This window comes from Heteronotia binoei, chromosome 21 (assembly GCF_032191835.1).
Source record: "Heteronotia binoei isolate CCM8104 ecotype False Entrance Well chromosome 21, APGP_CSIRO_Hbin_v1, whole genome shotgun sequence".
Classification (NCBI taxonomy): domain Eukaryota; kingdom Metazoa; phylum Chordata; class Lepidosauria; order Squamata; family Gekkonidae; genus Heteronotia; species Heteronotia binoei.
Genome location: NC_083243.1, coordinates 19,109,935 through 19,127,526, shown reverse-complemented (window position 1 = coordinate 19,127,526; position 17,592 = coordinate 19,109,935). Strand labels below are relative to the sequence as shown.

Here is a 17,592-nt window from a genome sequence, read left to right as displayed (position 1 = left end):
TCATTTTTGACTGTTTTAATTACTGAATGTGACATTTTATAATACTGTATGGATTTGAATTGTTTGTTGTGGTTTTATGCTGCGAGCCGCCCTGAGCCTGCCTCGGCGGGGAGGGCAGGATATAAATCAAATAAAGTATAAAGCATGTAGCAAAGATGGAGTCGCTTGGGCCAATGTAGGCCCAAAGCGGTAGAGTCCTCAAGGTTCTGATGCCTTACTCTCCTGCATATGTGAACCAGGGCCTTCAACAACACAACACAAAATTCTGGATCATTTAATAGCAGGGCTTTTTTTGTAGCAGGAACTCCGTTGCATATTAGGCCACACACCCCGATGTAGCCAATCCTCCAAGAGATTACAGTAGGCCCTGTAAGAAGAGCCCTGTAAGCTCTTGGAGGATTGGCAACATCAGGAGTGTGTGGCCTAATATGCAAAGGAGTTCCTGCTACAAAAAAAGACCTGTTTGTTAGTTTTTGAGACATCTGAGCTCTAAACATTGTACCTACTGCTCAACAAGGTAGCTAAAAATAATACAATAAATGAGAATAAGATATCCTTAAAGCAATATATATATATTTAACACTCAAAACATCCATAAGATGACAAAAATAAGTAAGTTAATGAGACAACAGTGATCTTTTTTTTTGTAAAAACCCATTAATCAAAAAAGCCAATTAACAAAGCACTTCTGGTCTATGAATTAAAACACTTTTATGCTAATACAATCTTACCATAATTAGCAGTGTTTATGATTTTGTTCTTCTTCTCTTCACATATGTGAAGTGCCGTTTCTAGCTGGGCAAGGAATCCTTTCTCTTCAATAAAACCCTGGCCAAAATCAAAAGAAAAATTGTGAAGAATTCAGGATTTTAATGCTACTTTAAAGAAATCTGCAAGAAAAAAATGCCTAAGCAAATCAAAAGGTTTTCTTAATTACTTGACATCCTCTCCCTTTATATCTCTGTCTGACATGGGACTGAAATCTTTCTTGAAACCTGGACAGAATTAGGCAGTCTGCCTGACGCAAAGCTTGAACAGCAATTTATTGATATTTTGTTCATTATTATATGTTTTACTAACGCAGAATACTAGCCTCCTCTAACTACAGCTGATATAGATGAAGCCTGTAAGCGCCTGCCACATAATTCACACAAACTGCAAAGGATTCTGGGAGATATTTATGAGGGCAGAAAGTTGAGGTATAAATTCTATTAAATAAATAGCGTGCTCATTCAGGTCATGCCAACCCTTTTAGGCCTTAATATCTCCCTGTGCCAAAAAAGTATGTGCTTTTCAGCCTGATTCAAACATGAGGTAAAAGAATTCACCCACTGGATTCTACTTCCTTAGCTCAGGCCACGGCCCATGCAATCTAGTTACAATGAGCCATCCTGCAACCACAAAATCTCATAGCTGTGGTCTTCCACCTCATGTAACGTTGCCAACCTTCAGGTGGGTCCTGGAGATCTCCCAAAATTACAGGTGATCTCCAAGATGTAAGCCTAACGGGGCATTTTTGCCAGCTATAGAGACTTGCGGAGACCTTTGGGTCCCTTGGAAATGGCATAAATTCATGTCTTAATCGACGTTTGAATTTTCTAGTAACGGTCCTGTCATGGTTTGCCTTTCATGGGATTTTAAGAACATTCTACTGTGAAGTTGAGATATGAACTCTTGTACAACACTATTGTTCCGCATGATGCTGTAGAAGTATTTGTGTACTGTGCTTTTAATGTTACACCTGTCTTATTAAACACCATTGATATTTGCTGCTATAGCATAGCAATCTTCAACCACAGTAGCCTGTATAGGTTAGCGGTTGCGTCTAGATGACAGCAATGAGTTCCTCTGGAGAAAATGGCTGCTCTGGAGGGTGGTCTCCATGGCAGTATACCCTGCTGAGGTCCTTAACTTCCACAAACCCCCTAGGCTCCACCCCTTCAAATCTCCACAAATTTCCCAACACAGAGTTGGCAACTGTCAGCCTAAGATTTAAATAAGACCTAAGAGACCCCAATTCTTCCCTCATTATCAAAGATTTCAGGTTTTCACGGCTGGTAACATCATTAGGGTTTGTAGAATCTTTCAGGATCAAGTGCCATGTTCTACTGGAGAAAGTTTTCCTTCCCTCATTGCTTCACACTACAAGAGAAAATCAGTAGCAGGGTCTACGTTAAACCATTCAAACTTTCGCCAGAGGCCGACGCTAGACAGATTTGAACGATTTGCAAGGATTGTTTTGGAGCATCGGGAAAATTGAACAAAATTTGGCAAATCTTTCAGTCCAGGGGGGGAAATGAATTTTTTATACCATCTCGCTGTTAACTGTTCACAGCTTTACAGTGACATCTCCTGGTCACCTACATGCAGCATTTTAATTCTTGCTTAATTCAGCAGGAAGAAGTTACAAACGTAACTCACACCAAGGTGTGAGGGCACAAGAATGCTTATGGTTGGTTAAAATGTTTCACACACATCTTCACAACAACCCTGTATGGTTGGATGGGGCGGTAGCTCAAAGTGCGTGTGTGTGCAAAAGTTCAAAAATTAAGCACTTATGGATAGATACGTACAGGGCTTTTTTTTTGTAGCAGGAACTCCTTTGTATATTAGGCCACACACCCCTGATCCAGTTTACAGTACAGAGTTGTTGTGAAGATAAAAATGAGGAGAGGAAACTGATGTAAGCAACTTTGGGTTCCCTCTGGGGAGAAAGGTGAGGGTATAAATGAACTAATCCTGTTCCAACATGGCTTCTCTTGTTCTTATGGATAAACATATGGAGCAGAGGTCCATCAGCGGCTATTAGCCACAGGGTATTGTTGGAACTCTCTGTCTGGTGCAGTGATGCTCTGGATTCTTGGTGGTGGAGCTCATCCAGGGATTGTTATGCAGCTGCACCTACTATTCAGTGGACAAGGTAGGTAGGTGCGGAGGAAGAGGGGGAACCCTCACAAAGGTTCAGGAGCTTTGCTCCTGTGAGCTCCTGCTGAATTCAAGGCCTGGACCAGATAACCCTGGAGGTCCCTTCCAACTCTTATGATTCTATGAAGCTTATCTATAGTATATGGCTAACCAGCCTGCACCGACGAAGAGCCACAAAGCTTACATTCCAGTCTGACAGAAGTGCCTCCACACTCTCCTTGGTCCCATATTTAATGTGCCAGATGTTCAGCTTTGACGTCAGCTCCTCCAGCATAGCTGCGCAGAATGAATGGTAGTATTCCACAAGGGTGCTGAACTCTGTAAGCTGAATGTTGCTGAACCTGAAAAGAAAGGACTAACATAGCGTAAGACAAAACAGCTGCATCCAATCTGTATTGCGTAAAACAGGGGTCCCCACAGTGGTGCTGGTGGGAACCCACCAAGACCTTTCCTGGTGCTTACCAAGTGTTTTTAGAAAATGGGAGAGACCAGCAGGGCTTCTGATTGGCCACTGGAGGTTTGAGTGGCTACTGCTTTGGGAAGAGCTGCCACCCCAGCACAAGAACCTTCATCGAAGGTAAGTTATGGCAGCCATTTTATGGCAGCCATTTTGTGGCTGCAGCCATCCTACTATGTCAGAATTCCAAAGCTTGCCTAGAGGCTCAAAAAGGTTGAGGGCCCTGGTATAAAATCTCCTGCAACATGTAGAGCAGGGATGGCCAATTGTATGTCCCAAAAGGAGGTGCCGCCATCCTCCATTATTTCCAATGAAAGGAAAGCATTTAAAAGGAACGCAGTCTCTGGCATTCTCAAAGGTATAACCCAGAAAATTGGAGTTATCTGGGTCAAAGTGAGAAGAAGATGGTAGGAAGGTAATTATATCTACTCAGGAAGGAGATTATGACTCAGTCCTACCCCACCTTCCTGAGTAGATATAAATTACCTGCCTACCATCTTCTTCTCACTTTAACCCAGAGAGAAATCCAGTTTTCTGGTTTATACCTCTGAGGATGCCAGTCACAGCCGCTGGCGAAACGTCAGGTCCCACAATTTCAAGACTGTGGCCACACAGCCCGGAAAATCTACAACAAATGAACTCCGGCCATGAAAGCCTTCGACAACATAATGCTCTGAGGACACGGAAAAGCTGGAAAGTGGACAATTAAAGGATGCCTTTTGTGTGGAGGAAACATCTGTGTGGAAGCAGCCCTGGACTATCATAACCCTTCCTCAGTGGCCCTTTCTGTTTCCATTTAGTTTTTCCCCTTCCTAGCCTTGCACAGATAAACACAAAAAAAGAATCTTTTGTCAGCCTATAAAGTTGCACGTTCCTCTACATCAGGGGTGGCCAACGGTAGCTATCCAGATGTTTTTGCCTACAACTCCCATCAGCCCCAGTCAGCATGGCCAATAGTTTTTGAAAAAAAACTGCACAGCAAGGGGGATATGGTAGCTGATGGAGGAAAATCCACAGGAAACTCCCACATGAATCTTCCACTGCCAATATGAATGCCTCTGCATTCACAGTTGCAGTGAATGGACAACTTGAGAATTCTCTCTGTGTGGGCACAGCCCAGGAAAGGAAAATGAAGTTGATTTTAAGGGCCTGGAAGGAAAAGCTGGAAGTGACATTTAGAATACAATCACACACTAAATAATGCACTTTCAATCTTCTTTCGATGCACTTTCCAACTAGATTTTGCCAGTTCGCAGAGTGAAATCAACTTGGAAAGTGCACGGAAAGTGGATTGAAAGTGCATTATTTAGTGTGTGAGAGTAGCTGAAGACTGGAAAGGAAGACATTGTTCAGAATGATTTTTAACTCATCAGGGCACGATCTTCATGCAAAACGTTTCAGGCCCTGGCATCTCCAGTTAAAAGGATATCAGGTGCAGGGCTGGAAATCAGCCAGAGGCCTTTGGAAGTCACTGCCAGTTAGACAATACTGAACAAGGCGGACTAATGGTCTGATCAGAAATTGAGCAGCTTCATATATTCATATGCAGAAGCCAATATGCAAATAAGAAAAGGACAGGCCACAGGGCAGACACTACTTCTTTACTCAACAAATAATTGCATTGTGGAATGCCAGAGAATGCAGTGATGGTCATGAACACAGATGGCTTTAAAAGGACAGTTGAAAGATGTTCATGGAAAAGAGGTCTATCAGTGGCTAGCAGCCATGGTGACCAGGGGCCATGGCTCAGTGTTAGAACATCTGCTCTGCATACAGAAGGTCCCAAACGCAATCCCCAGCATCTCCAGGTAGCAGGACCAGGCTGTTATCACTGTAGCACTATAGCATTATAATGCTACAGCAATTACTGATTTGAAAAAAGCCCTTTAGTGGCAAAGAAAGGAAATGGCATTGTGAAAGTCTAATGGCAAAATATGCTACCAATCAGCTCAACCTGGACCTCCACCGGAGGCCTTGGAGAGCCGCTGCCAGTCTGCGTAGATGAGACTTTGATGGACAGATGGTCTGATTCAGAGTAAAGCAGCTACATGCTTCCATGTGACAAACAGGAAACTATATAATTTACAGGTACGTTTCTGGGCCAGCTGGCACAGAAAGACCTCTCAGCCCAAGTCAAGGAAACTGGAATCATCACAAGCAGCAGGGAAGGCCATCCGCAAAACTGCATGCCTGTCACCGTGCTGCTAAATCTGGTAAAAGCTATCATTTATCTCCCACCAAACACAGACGTCAAGGTTGGATCAAAAGAGGAATCTAACAGTCGCAACAACCTCCTTCTCATCTCTTCCAGCTTCTGAGGCGGTACCAGCAGTGCGCCCGTCTCATCTCTATTCTGGAAGGACTGCAGGGTCTCCGCGCGTTCTTCGAAATGTTGCATCAAGCTCTGAAAGAAAAAGCATCACAAATCACATCTGGTCTTGGTGGTTAGGCATGCATTACTGAGCTAGGGCCTACCAGGATGCGGCTGCAACAGTGCCGCTCTCAAATGCAGGGCTTTTGTTGTTGTTGTTGTTGCAGGAACTTCTTTGCACATTAGGCTGCACACCCCTGATGTAGCCAATCCTCCAAGAGCTTACAGGGCTCTTCTTACAGGGCCTGCTGGAAGCTCCAGGAAGATTGGCTACATCAGGGGGCCGTGGCCTAATATGCAAAGGAGGTCCTGCTAGAATTCCTTACAGGGCTCTCAGTACAGGGCCTACTGGAAGCTCCAGGAGCACTGGCTACATCAGGGGGGTGTGGCCTAATATGCAAAGAAGGTCCTGCTAGAATTCCTTACAGGGCTCTTTGTACAGGGCCTACTGTAAGCTCCAGGAGGACTGGCTACATCAGGGGGGCGTGGCCTAATATGCAAAGGAGGTCCTGCTAGAATTCCTTACAGGGCTCTAAGTACAGGGCCTACTGGAAGCTCCAGGAGGATTGGCTACATCAGGGGCCGTGGCATAATATGCAAAGGAGGTCCTGCTAGAATTCCTTACAGGGCTCTTCTTACAGGGCCTACTGGAAGCTCCAGGAGGATTGGCTACATCAGGGGTGTGTGGCCTAATATGCAAAGGAGTTCCTGCTACAAAAAACAGCCCTGTTGACATGTAACAAGGGGAGCGGCCACTTGCCCTGCACACCAAGAGCACCTGTCCTGCTTTTTTATTTAACACGTTGCAGACCACTTATGGAGACCCCAAAGGCTTTTCAAAGCAAGAGATGAACAGAAGTAGTGTGCCATTTCCTGCCTCTGCATCATGACCCTGGTATTCCTTGGTGGCCTCCCATCCAAGTACTATCCAGGGCCAACCCTAAGAACATAAGAGAAGCCATGTTGGATCAGACCAATGGCCCATCCAGTCCAACACTCTGTGTCACACAGTGGCTAAAAAAACCAGGCGCCATCAGGAGGTCCATCAGTGGGCCCAGGACACTAGAAGCCCTCCCACTGTGCTCCCCTCCAAGCACCAAGAAGACAGAGCATCACTACCCCAGACATAAGAACATCAGAGAAGCCATGCTGGATCAGGTCAATGTCCCATCCAGTCCAACACTGTGTCACACAGTGGCCAAAACCCAGGTGCCATCAGCAGGTCCAAGTGGGGCCGGAATTTCAGAAGCCTTCCCACTGTTGCCCCCAAGCACCAAGAATACAGAATATCACTGCCCCAGATCGAAGAACATAAGAGAAGCCATGTTGGATCAGGCCAGTGGCCCATCCAGTCCAACACTCTGGGTCACACATTGGCCAAAATAAATCAAGTGCCATCAGGAGGTTCACCAGTGGGGCCAGGACGCTAGAAGCCCTCCCACTGTGCCCCCCCAAGCACCCAGAATACAGAGCATCACTAACCCTAACCCTAACCCAGACAGAGTTCCAACAATAAGCTGTGTCTAATAGCCACTAATGGACCTCTTAATTCCATATTTTTATCCAATCTCCTCTTGAAGCTGCCTTTGCTTGCAGCCGCCGCCACCTCCTGTGGCAGTGAATTCCACACGTTAATCACCCTTTGGGTGAAGAAGGACTTCCTTTTATCCGTTCTAACCCGACTGCTCAGCAATTTCATTGAGTGTCTGTGAGTTCTCGTATTGTGAGAAAGGGAGAAAAGGACTTCTTTCTCTATCTACTCAAACCCTGCTTAGCTTCCGAGATTCGTATCTGGGTAGCCTGGGCCATCCTTGTTGGGGCAAATCAAGTCACTAAGGGTGGTAGACATATGACTTTAAAAAAAATGTCGAACCTACCCGGATGGATCTCATTTTCTCTTCAAGGGCAGCCACTGTTTTGCGGTGGGCTTGAGAATCCGGGAGTTCTTCTGCCAGCTGCTGTTGAACCTCCTGCAGCCAGGATTCAAGGGCATCCAGAGGATGAGGCAACGACTGGTCCAGCTGGGCTTTCCATTCATTCATCTAGACAAAGAAAACACAGAAATGGAAATTCTGCTAGTTCAATGGTTCTCAAACTTTTTATAACACGCCAAGGGAAGCCCAATCTTGCAAGATCTTAGAAACTAAGCAGAGATGGCCCTGGCTAGTATTGAGATGGGAGACCTCCAAGGCAGCGCTGGATTAAACCCTGTGGAGGCCCTAGGCAGTCAAAATCTCAAGGACCCTCTCACAAATTATCTCAGAGTTAAGTGAGATGGACAAATTAACAAGAACTTTAAGAGACTATGGATGTGTTCAAAAAGGACTGGAAGAAATTTAGAGGATATATAGAGAAAGAGTGGAATGTAAAAAGACATTGGACAATTTTTTAACATGAATATGAGAAAAGACAGATATTGGACTTTGATTGGTTAAGGGTACCTTTATAACTGAATTTAAGTATATAACCTCGGCAGGAGTCTAGTAACAGAGGGAGGGGGGGATTGGAAAATATCATATGGGTTAGAGATAGTAATGATACAATTAGATATTGTTACCATATGTTATCAATAAAATTGTTTAAACCGACAAATTATCTCAGAGTTGGAGTGCCCCCACAACCACCTATGGCCCCCACTGCAGCCTGCAGACAACCTTCTCAAAAGCCCCTTTGACAAAGCTGCGGGGGAGAGGCAAAGAGAGATAAACTTGGCAGCAACGCCAACAGCAGCTGCACCAGGTAAGTTGGGCAAAGAGCGGCTCAGTTGCTGGCTGCACGTGCAGGGTGGGAAGGCTGCAAACAGGGGGGAAACTGGAGGGAAAAGCTGGCTCGGGGCCCCTAAAGGCATGGGGGCTCATAGGCCAGTGCCTACTTTGCCTAATTGTTAATCCGGCCCTGCTCCAAGGAATACCAGGGGCATGACACAGAGGTAGGTGAAGGCAAGACACCTTTGAACATCCCTTGTCTTCAAGCCCCACTAGGGAGTCTCCAGAAGTCGGCTTGACTTGACGGCAAAAATAAAAAAGTTTGTGACACGACTTCAATAGACTTAGAGAGGAGTAACTCAGAATGGCTGTGTTCATGATACCCTTCTTATCAGAGAGGTGCTTTCTGTTCTGTGAACAAAACAGTTCTGTTCCGCATGAACAATTATCCTCAGTTGAGATAATACTGCCCTAAACTGGAAACTCAAATAATCCAGCTCTGAAAATGTTTTTAGATTAATTAAATCTGATTTAATTCATGACCACCATGAGGTACTTTCAGTCAGACAGCAGCTGTGATAATAACTCACTTCTCCAGGGGACCAATTCAGATTGGGATGGTGGCACAGAGGGAGGCATTTGGGGCCGTTCTCCCTGTACCATTTCCCTAACATGAAATGGCTCCCACGGAGAGCCACAGGTGGGTTCCAAGTCCATGTGGCAGCCATGAATGAAGTATCTGGGCCCTTTTCTCACAGAAGAAGAGTTGTTTTTTACACCTAACTTGTTTGGTGTAGTGGTTAAGTGTGCGGACTCTTAGCTGCGAGAACAGGGTTTGATTCTCCACTCCTCCACATACACCTGCTGATGTGACCTTGAGTCAGCCACAAATTCTCTCAGAGCTGTTCTGCTCAAGAGCAGTTTCTGTCAGAGCTCTCTCAGCCCCGCCCCCCCACACCTCACAGGGTGTCAGTTATGGTGAGGGGAAGGGAAAGGAGATTGTAAGCTGCTCTGAAACTCCTTTGGTTAGTGAAGGGAGGGGTATAAATCCAATCTCCTCCTCCCCCTCTCCTTCTTCTTTTTCTTCTTCTTCTTCCCTCCCCCCATGGAGTCTCAAAGTGGCTTCCAATCACCTTCCCCTCCCCCTCCCCACAACAGGCACCTTATGAGGTGGGTGGGACTGAAAGTTTGAAGAGAACTGTGACTGGCCCAAGGTCACTCAGCACGCTCCGCTTTTCTGGGCTGCTTCAAAAGGCTTGGTGAGGAAAAAAGAGAGGGAAACTACAGGACAGCAGTGTCAGCAACGCAAAATGGCAGCAGCCTCAAAGCGACCAAAATAACCTGAGAGGCAAGGGTGTCCCACGCTTCTCGAATCTTGAGGGAATCTTCACTCAGCTCCGCCTCTTTTCCTTTCGACGCCAGAACAGGGAGGAAAGCTTTTTTCTCCTCATCAAATGTTTCCGTAAATGACAGCATCTCCTGGGATCGTGACAAAAGATTATTTTTAACAAAGGGGTGGGGGGAGAGAGAGAGAAACATTTATTCACAGCCTGATTCAGTATCAAATACTTGCAAGGCGACATACTCACAGGTATTTATGTCACAGGTATTTAGGGTGCATGCACATTTTCTGGTACAATGAAATGAAGATTATCAGTCAATACATATAAGTAGAGGGTGAGCTTTTCTTATATGCTTTACTTATATTACATCAAAATAGGAGACAGATGTGTAACATATCCTTCTTAATTCTTAATCCTATTTTGACATGAAGAGAAGAAGAAGAAGAAGAAGAAGAAGAAGAAGAAGAAGAAGAAGAAGAAGAAGAAGAAGAAGAAGAAGAAGAAGAAGAAGAAGAAGAAGAAGAAGAAGAAGAAGAAGAAGAAGAAGAAGACGACGACGACGACATTGGATTTATATCCCACCCTCCACTTCGAATCTCAGAGCGGTTCACAATCTCCTTTATCTTCTGCCCCTACAACAGATACCCTGTGAGGTGGGTGGGGCTGAGAGGACTCTCACAGCAGCTGCCCTTTCAAGGACAACCTCTGCCAGAGCTCTGGCTGACACAAGGCCATTCCAGCAGCTGCAAGTGGAGGAGTGGGGAATCAAACCCGGTATTCCCAGATAAGAGTCCGCACGCTTAACCACTACTCCAAACTGGCTCTCTTAATTAAGAAGAGAAGACAAGAAAGAAGAGAAGACAAGACAAGACATTGGATTAGATTTATACCCCACCCTTTGCTATCCAAAGGAGTCTCAGAGCAGCTTACAAATCTCCTTTCCTTTCCCCCGCCCACAACAGACATCCTGTGAGGTAGGTGGGGCTGAGAGAGCTCTCCCAGAACTGCTCTTGAACAGAACAGCCTTGAGAGAACTTGTGGCTGACTCAAGGTTACACCAGCAGCTCTAAGTGGAGGAGTGGGGAATCAAACCCAGGCCTCCCAGATAAGAGTCCATACACTTAAACACTACGCCAAACTGGCAATTATTGCTGCACTATTCCCCTCCTCAGTTAAATCCAAACAAATGGTGACTTGGCAGCCGTATAAACTTAAACTGTTACTGTTATTTGGCCTTTGTATATGTCTAAGCATCTTCATTAAGCTGTATGCTAATTTGCTGATCACCTATTTAGAGGCATCTGCCTACACACACATATATGAACATATGAAGCTGCCTTATACTGAATCAGACCCTTGGTCCATCAAAGTCAGTATTGTCTTCTCAGACTGGCAGCGGCTCTCCAGGGTCTCAAGCTGAGGTTTTTCACACCTATTTGCCTGGACCCTTTTTTGGAGATGCCGGGGATTGAACCTGGGACCTTCTGCTTCCCAAGCAGATGCTCTACCACTGAGCCACCGTCCCTCCCCTAAAGGGGACATATGTATGTCTGTGAACTGTTAACTTCATTTTCAATGTATCTGAGGAAGTGTGCAAGCACACAAAAGTTGAATAAAACTTTGTTGGTCTTAAAGGTGCCACTGGACTCTAGCTAGAGATGCAGTTAGGAACATATCTCTGCCTCTCCTCTTTCCTATCAAGTATGTTCATTCCCACAGAAACTGTTATCTACTCTTGAATCAGGTTGTGCACCATTGCTGTATTAATAACTCTGCCTCCCAGATCCTAGTTCAGTAAGCTGACCACAACACTACACTGGCTCTCAGGATGACCAGCCCTGGGTAAGCACCCACCTATCTAGACACAGGGGGCTACTGCTCTTCCAACATCACTTTAGTTAGAAGGCAGCGAAGTGCAGAAAACGCCAACTTTTTGTTGTACAGGACAATGCCAGTTTTCTTTCGATATTGTTTTGTATCTCTTGCAATTATGGAGATTAGCCAGAAGTATAATTTACAAAGCGACTCACTTGGAATTTGTTGTAAAAGGGTGCGTCCTCCGTCTCTGCCAGCAACTTTGTTAACTTCTTCTCTTGCGCATCCAGCCAGCTGAAGGTCTCTTGGACTTTCCCCTGGGAAACAGAACAAAAAAACCACACACATTTTTTGCTCCCACCTCTCTTGAAAATGTCCATTTGCATGACTGCTGGAAACAGTGCCCCGTCAAGCAAACATCCAAAGCTGTTCCCCCGTTTTCCAAACTGTTTCCATGTCCAGATTTTAACATTTCACACAATTCATAATTCAGGGCAGATTTCCCAAGTTTCCGTTCTCCTTGAGTGATTTCCCACTCGCCCGACGCTGCTCTCACGTTCCTCTTCTCAGAGGGGCTTCCTTCCGATTTCGCACTATCTGTCCCGGGGCTGCATCTAGCATCGGCTTTTTCGCGCAGCAGCCCCAGGGCAGATAGTGTGAAATCGGAAGGAAGCCCCGCTGAGAAAAGGAACGAGAGAGTGGCATAAGGTGAGTGGGAAATCGGCCTTTGTTTCTATAAAAGCAACGTGGGTAGGGGAGATCAGGATAAGGGGAGGGGAGATCAGGCAAGCCCAATCTCGTCAGATCTTGAAGTTAAGAAGGGCCAACTCTGGCAAGTACTTGGACCTCTAAGGAATACCAAGGTGGGGACGGAAGGCAGGCAATACAAACCACCTGTCTGAAAAACTTCCTAGTGCCAGTAGGGGTCATCAGAAATCGCCATAACTTCCAGGCATGCAAGCACACACATACGAAGTCTTTAAAAAGACGATACTGGCCTAAAGGCTAGGGATGTTTCATCCTTCTCTCTTGTACCTTCTTCCAAAGGTAAAACAGTCTCCATCCAACCTCGATGGTATAAACTGGGGGGGAGTGTTGTGGGAACACATGGAGTGCATGGCTCTATTTTTTTCCGCTCCAAGGATAAACTAGCAATTGGGAGGGTCAATTCTGAACAAATGGATCTGCCTGATATTGAATCATACCCTAGCTCAGGGCTACACCCCGATGTAGCCAATCCTCCAAAAGCTTACAATAGGCCCAGTAAGAAGAGCCCTGTAAGCTTTTGGAGGATTGGCTACATCAGGGGGTGTGGCCTAATATACAAAGGAGTTCCAGCTACAAAAAAAAGCCCTGTATAGCCCACTCTCCATTTGTCATATCCTGCAATGGGAGATTAGTTTGATAATTGTAAAGACGAATTAAGAATCAGCTGTGATTCTTGGCGCATCAGCTGAGGAGACCAGAGACAGGCAAAATGACATCAGTACTCACCCAGCTGGTGTGTGAACAGTACGGTCCAAAAAAAGGATGGTTCAAGGATTCTGATTCAAGGATTCAGAGGCAAGCAGAACATTTTTTTTTTACAAGTGGCCCGAGGCTAAAAGAAAGCCCATACCTGCATGTCTTCTTTGGCTACAGGTAAACTTTTGAAACACTGGAGGAACTGAGCCACATACGTCATGATGGATTTTTCATCTGGACTGATGACATCGACATCTGTGGAAAGACCAGAATCCGTTGAAAGAGCGACGCTAAGCCAGTCTACTCTGAACCCCAATCACATTCCAGGAAAGTGTTTATGGCAGGGGTCCCCAACACGGTGCCTGCTGACACCTTTTCTGGTGCGCGCCAAGTTTTTTTGAGCAAATGGGTTGGACCATGTAGTGCTTTCCCCCAACAAGACTTCTGATTGGCTGCTGGAGATTTGATTGGTTCTGCAGATTTCTGATTAGCTGCTGGAGATTTGATTGGCTGTGCAGCTACCACAGCACAAGAATTGTGTCGCTTAAGTTAAGCTTCGCCTCCTCCGTCAGCCATTCTGTGGCAGCCATTTTGTTGCTGATGGGCCTCTCCTCCATGAATTTGTTTAACCTCCTTTTAAAGGCGTCTACATTCATGGCCATCGCAGTGAATCCCACAATTTAGTTACTCATTAAGTAAAGAAGTATTTCCTTTTATCTGTCTTGCACCTGTTGCCCATCACTAAGTGACCCCAAGTTCTAGTGTTATGAGTAAAGGAGAAAAAGCTCTCCAGTCATTCTCCATCCCATGCATAACGTTACAGTCCTCTCTATCATGTCTTTCTCCTCCTTAGAGCCAGTTTGGTGTAGTGGTTTAGTGTGCGGACTCTTATTTGGGAGAACCCGGTTTGATTCCCCACTCCTCCACATGCAGCTGCTGGAATGGCCTTGGGTCAGCCATAGCTCTGGCAGAGGTTGTCCTTGAAAGGGCAGCTGCTGTGAGAGCCCTCTCCAGCCCCACCCACCTCACAGGGTGTCTGTTGTGGGGGAGGAAGGTAAAGGAGATTGTGAGCCGCTCTGAGACTCTTCGGAGTGGACGGCGGGATATAAATCCAATATCTTCATCTACCTCACAGGGTGTCTGTTGTGGGGGAGGAAGGTAAAGGAGATTATGAGCCGCTCTGAGACTCTTCGGAGTGGAGGGCGGGATATAAAACCAATATCTTCCTCATCTTTTTCTTCTCCTTAGCCAACTTTATTTTAGACTGAAAAGTCCCAGACTCTTCAGTCTTTCCCCACAGGAAAGGTGTTTCAACCCATTAATCATCTCTTTCTGTGATTCTGTAATATTCTTTTTGAGACATGACAGCCAGAACTGCCCACAGCGTTTCAAACAAGGCCATTATATCTATCAATGGCTACCAGGCAATGCGACTGAGGGGAACCTCCACATTCATAGACACTAATCCTCTGAATCCCAGAGCCAGGAGGCAATATGAGGGGAAGGCCACTCTGTCCTGCTGTTGTCCCTCCAGGGCAACTGGTTGGCCACTGTGTGAGACTAGATGCTACACTAGATGGACCCGGGTCTGATCCAGCAGGGCTCTTATTGTGTTCTAATGAAGGCCTTGGCCTCTATGCCCTGTTGCTGGCCCTCCAGAGGAACTGGTTGGCCACTGTGTGAGACAAGAAACTGCACTAAATGAACCATTGCTCTGATTCAGCTTGGCTGTTCTAATGTTCAATGAAGGCCTTGGCCTCCATGCCCTGTTGCTGGCCCTCCAGAGGAACTGCTTGGCCACTGTGTGAGACAGAATGTTGGACTAGATGGGCCACTGGTCTGATCCAGCAGGGCCCTTCTGATGTTCTAATGAAGGCCTCAGCCTCTATGCCCTGCTGTTGGCCCTCCAGAGGAACTTGATGGCCACTGTGTGAGCCAGGATGCTGGACTAGATGGACCACTGGTCTGATCCAGCAGGGCTCTTCTGATGTTCTTATGAAGGCCTCGGCCTCTCTGCCCTGCTGTTGGCCCTCCAGAGGAACTGGTTGGCCACTGGGTGAGGCAGGATGCTGGACTAGATGGACCACTGGTCTAATCCAGCAGGGCCCTTCTGATGTTCTAATGAAGGCCTCAGCCTCTCTGCCCTGCTGTTGGCCCTCCAGAGGAACTGGTTGGCCACTGTGTGAGCCAGGATGCTGGACTAGATGGACCACTGGTCTGATCCAGCAGAGCTCTTCTGATGTTCTAATGAAGTCCTCAGACTCTCTGCCCTGTTGTTGGCCCTCCAGAAGAACTTGATGGCCACTGTGTGAGACATGATGCTGGACTAGATGGACCATTGGTCTGATCCAGCAGGGCTCTTTTGATGTTCTAATGAAGGCCTCAGCCTCTATGCCTTGTTGCTGGCCCTCCAGAGGAACTGGTTGGCCACTGTGTGAGACAGGATGCTGAACTAGATGGAGCAATGGTCTGATTCAGAAGGGCGCTTCTTATGTTCTTCTGCCTCAACACAGATTTGCACAGCAATATTCACTGTCTACTGTGTATAAATGCAATCTGATACATCAACAATAAAAAAAATGAAGCCCCAACTCTCATAAAGCAAAGACAAAAATCACCAAGTACTTCTGAATAGGTTTTCAAACAGAGATTGCTATGATGGAGGCTCTTTCATGGCAACTTCCAAGGAGGAAGATGTACCTTCAGGTTCAAGCAGCCTGGGAATATTCAGCTCCTTCTCTGCAATCTGGAAGGCATCCTTCAGGTTCTCTTTGTTGGATCTGCCTTTTGCTTTCTCCATGTCCACCAAGTCCGGCCTCATGGCATGAATGATCGCTAAGAAAGCCAATCCGTTCCGCCAGCTAGATTTGAAGTCAGCAATACTGACTGACCCGCATCTGTGTCCAAAAATAAAAAGCCAATGGTAAAACACACGCAGCAAAAGTTACTTGCTCCTGACAAAAACACTAATATTAGCCATGGAAGCATGAATTTTTGTCCTCCCAATCTACAACAAGATCCCCCTTTCTGCTCTGACGCAATGTTATCTATCTCCTGCCCATGGTGAAGAGGCTTATTTTCACATTTATTGTTATTTCTTCACTGGAATGTGTCGTCAAGTTGTGACTGGCTTACAGCTGCCGCATAGGACTCCATTTAGAGTACTGGCTCTTACATACATAGGCCTTCCTAACTTTGAACCCTCATATCTGTGAGACCACCTCTCGCCCTACGATTTACCACAACAGCTCATTCAAGCAGAGCCATCTGCAACTGCCAACCTGCAAATGGGCAAAACCAACAACTGCCCATACAGGTGCCTTCTCTGTTGTGGCCCCGCATCTTATGGAATGGTTCGCCTGAGGAGGTCAAGAAGGCTCCAACTCTCCTGGCTTCCTACAAGCTATGCAAAACTGAATTCTTCAAGAGATCTTTTCTACACAGGCCATAAGGTGGCCCTGAATCAATTACTGGGCACTGTAGTCTGTACAAATTATTGGGCACTGTAGTCTGTGGGTTGGATCCTGTTGGGTAATCATTCATCATTTACTGGTCCATTTAAACACTTATGTTCTCACTTCAATTCTGTTTTTAGATTTCTGGTCGGTTCCACAATCCAAGTCCAACCTCATTGTTTTCTCCCTTTCTCGCAATACAAGAACTCGTGGGCATTCAATGAAATTGCTGAGCAATCAGGTTAAAACGGATAAAAGGAAGTACTTCTTCACCCAAAGGGTGATTAACATGTGGAATTCACTGCCACAGGAGGTGGTGGAGGCTACAAGCACAGCCAGCTTCAAGAGGGGATTGGATAAAAATATGGAGTAGAGGTCCATCAGTGGCTATTAGCCACAGTGTGCGTGTTTGTGTGTGTGTGTGTATATATGTATGTATATATCTGTATGTGTGTGTGTATACATGCACACATATATTGGCCACTGTGTGCCAGAGAGTGTTGGACTGGATGGGCCATTGGCCTGATCCAACATGGCTTCTCTTATGTTCTTATGTTGATTGAATGTCTCAACTGTTTGACTGTACTGATCCAGAAGAAAAGAACAGGAGTCCAGTAGCACCTCAAAGACTAACAAAATTTGTGGAGGGGTTTGAACTTTTGTGAGCCATGGTTCACTTCTTCAGATACAGCAGTTCTCAGGGCTTTTTTTTGTAGCAGGAACTCCTTTGCATATTAGGCCGCATACCCCTGATGTAGCCAATACTCCAAGAGTTTTCAGGGCTCTTAGTACAGGGCCTACAGCAAGCTTCAGGAGGATTGGCACATTAGGGGTATGTGGTCTAAAATGCAAAGGAGTTCCTGCTACAAAAAAAGCCCTGGACATATTTATTATTATGAGTTGGATTACTACTATTTTTAATTTACTGTTGTATGTTATTTTTGATAAAGCTGGCAGTTCTCATAAGATCTCCCTCAGCCCCACCAACTTCATAGGGTGTTTGTTGTGGGGAGTGGAAGGGAAAGGAGATTGTAAACTGCTTTGAGACTCCAGGTGA

The 17,592-nt window shown here is 45.9% G+C and overlaps 1 protein-coding gene across 1 annotated transcript in view; it reads right to left on the bottom strand.

Annotated features, from left to right (window-relative positions):
- SYNE2 (spectrin repeat containing nuclear envelope protein 2) overlaps window positions 1–17,592 on the bottom strand; it is a 407,300-nt gene that overhangs the window by 349,948 nt on the left and 39,760 nt on the right. Inside the window, exons 7-14 of the mRNA XM_060261546.1 lie at window positions 15,781–15,977; window positions 13,235–13,335; window positions 11,832–11,933; window positions 9,800–9,937; window positions 7,631–7,795; window positions 5,674–5,786; window positions 3,110–3,266; window positions 732–828 (exon numbers count right to left, since the gene is read on the bottom strand). Of these exons, the coding sequence (XP_060117529.1) occupies window positions 732–828; window positions 3,110–3,266; window positions 5,674–5,786; window positions 7,631–7,795; window positions 9,800–9,937; window positions 11,832–11,933; window positions 13,235–13,335; window positions 15,781–15,977 (1,070 nt within the window). The remainder of the gene's footprint in view (window positions 1–731; window positions 829–3,109; window positions 3,267–5,673; window positions 5,787–7,630; window positions 7,796–9,799; window positions 9,938–11,831; window positions 11,934–13,234; window positions 13,336–15,780; window positions 15,978–17,592) is intronic.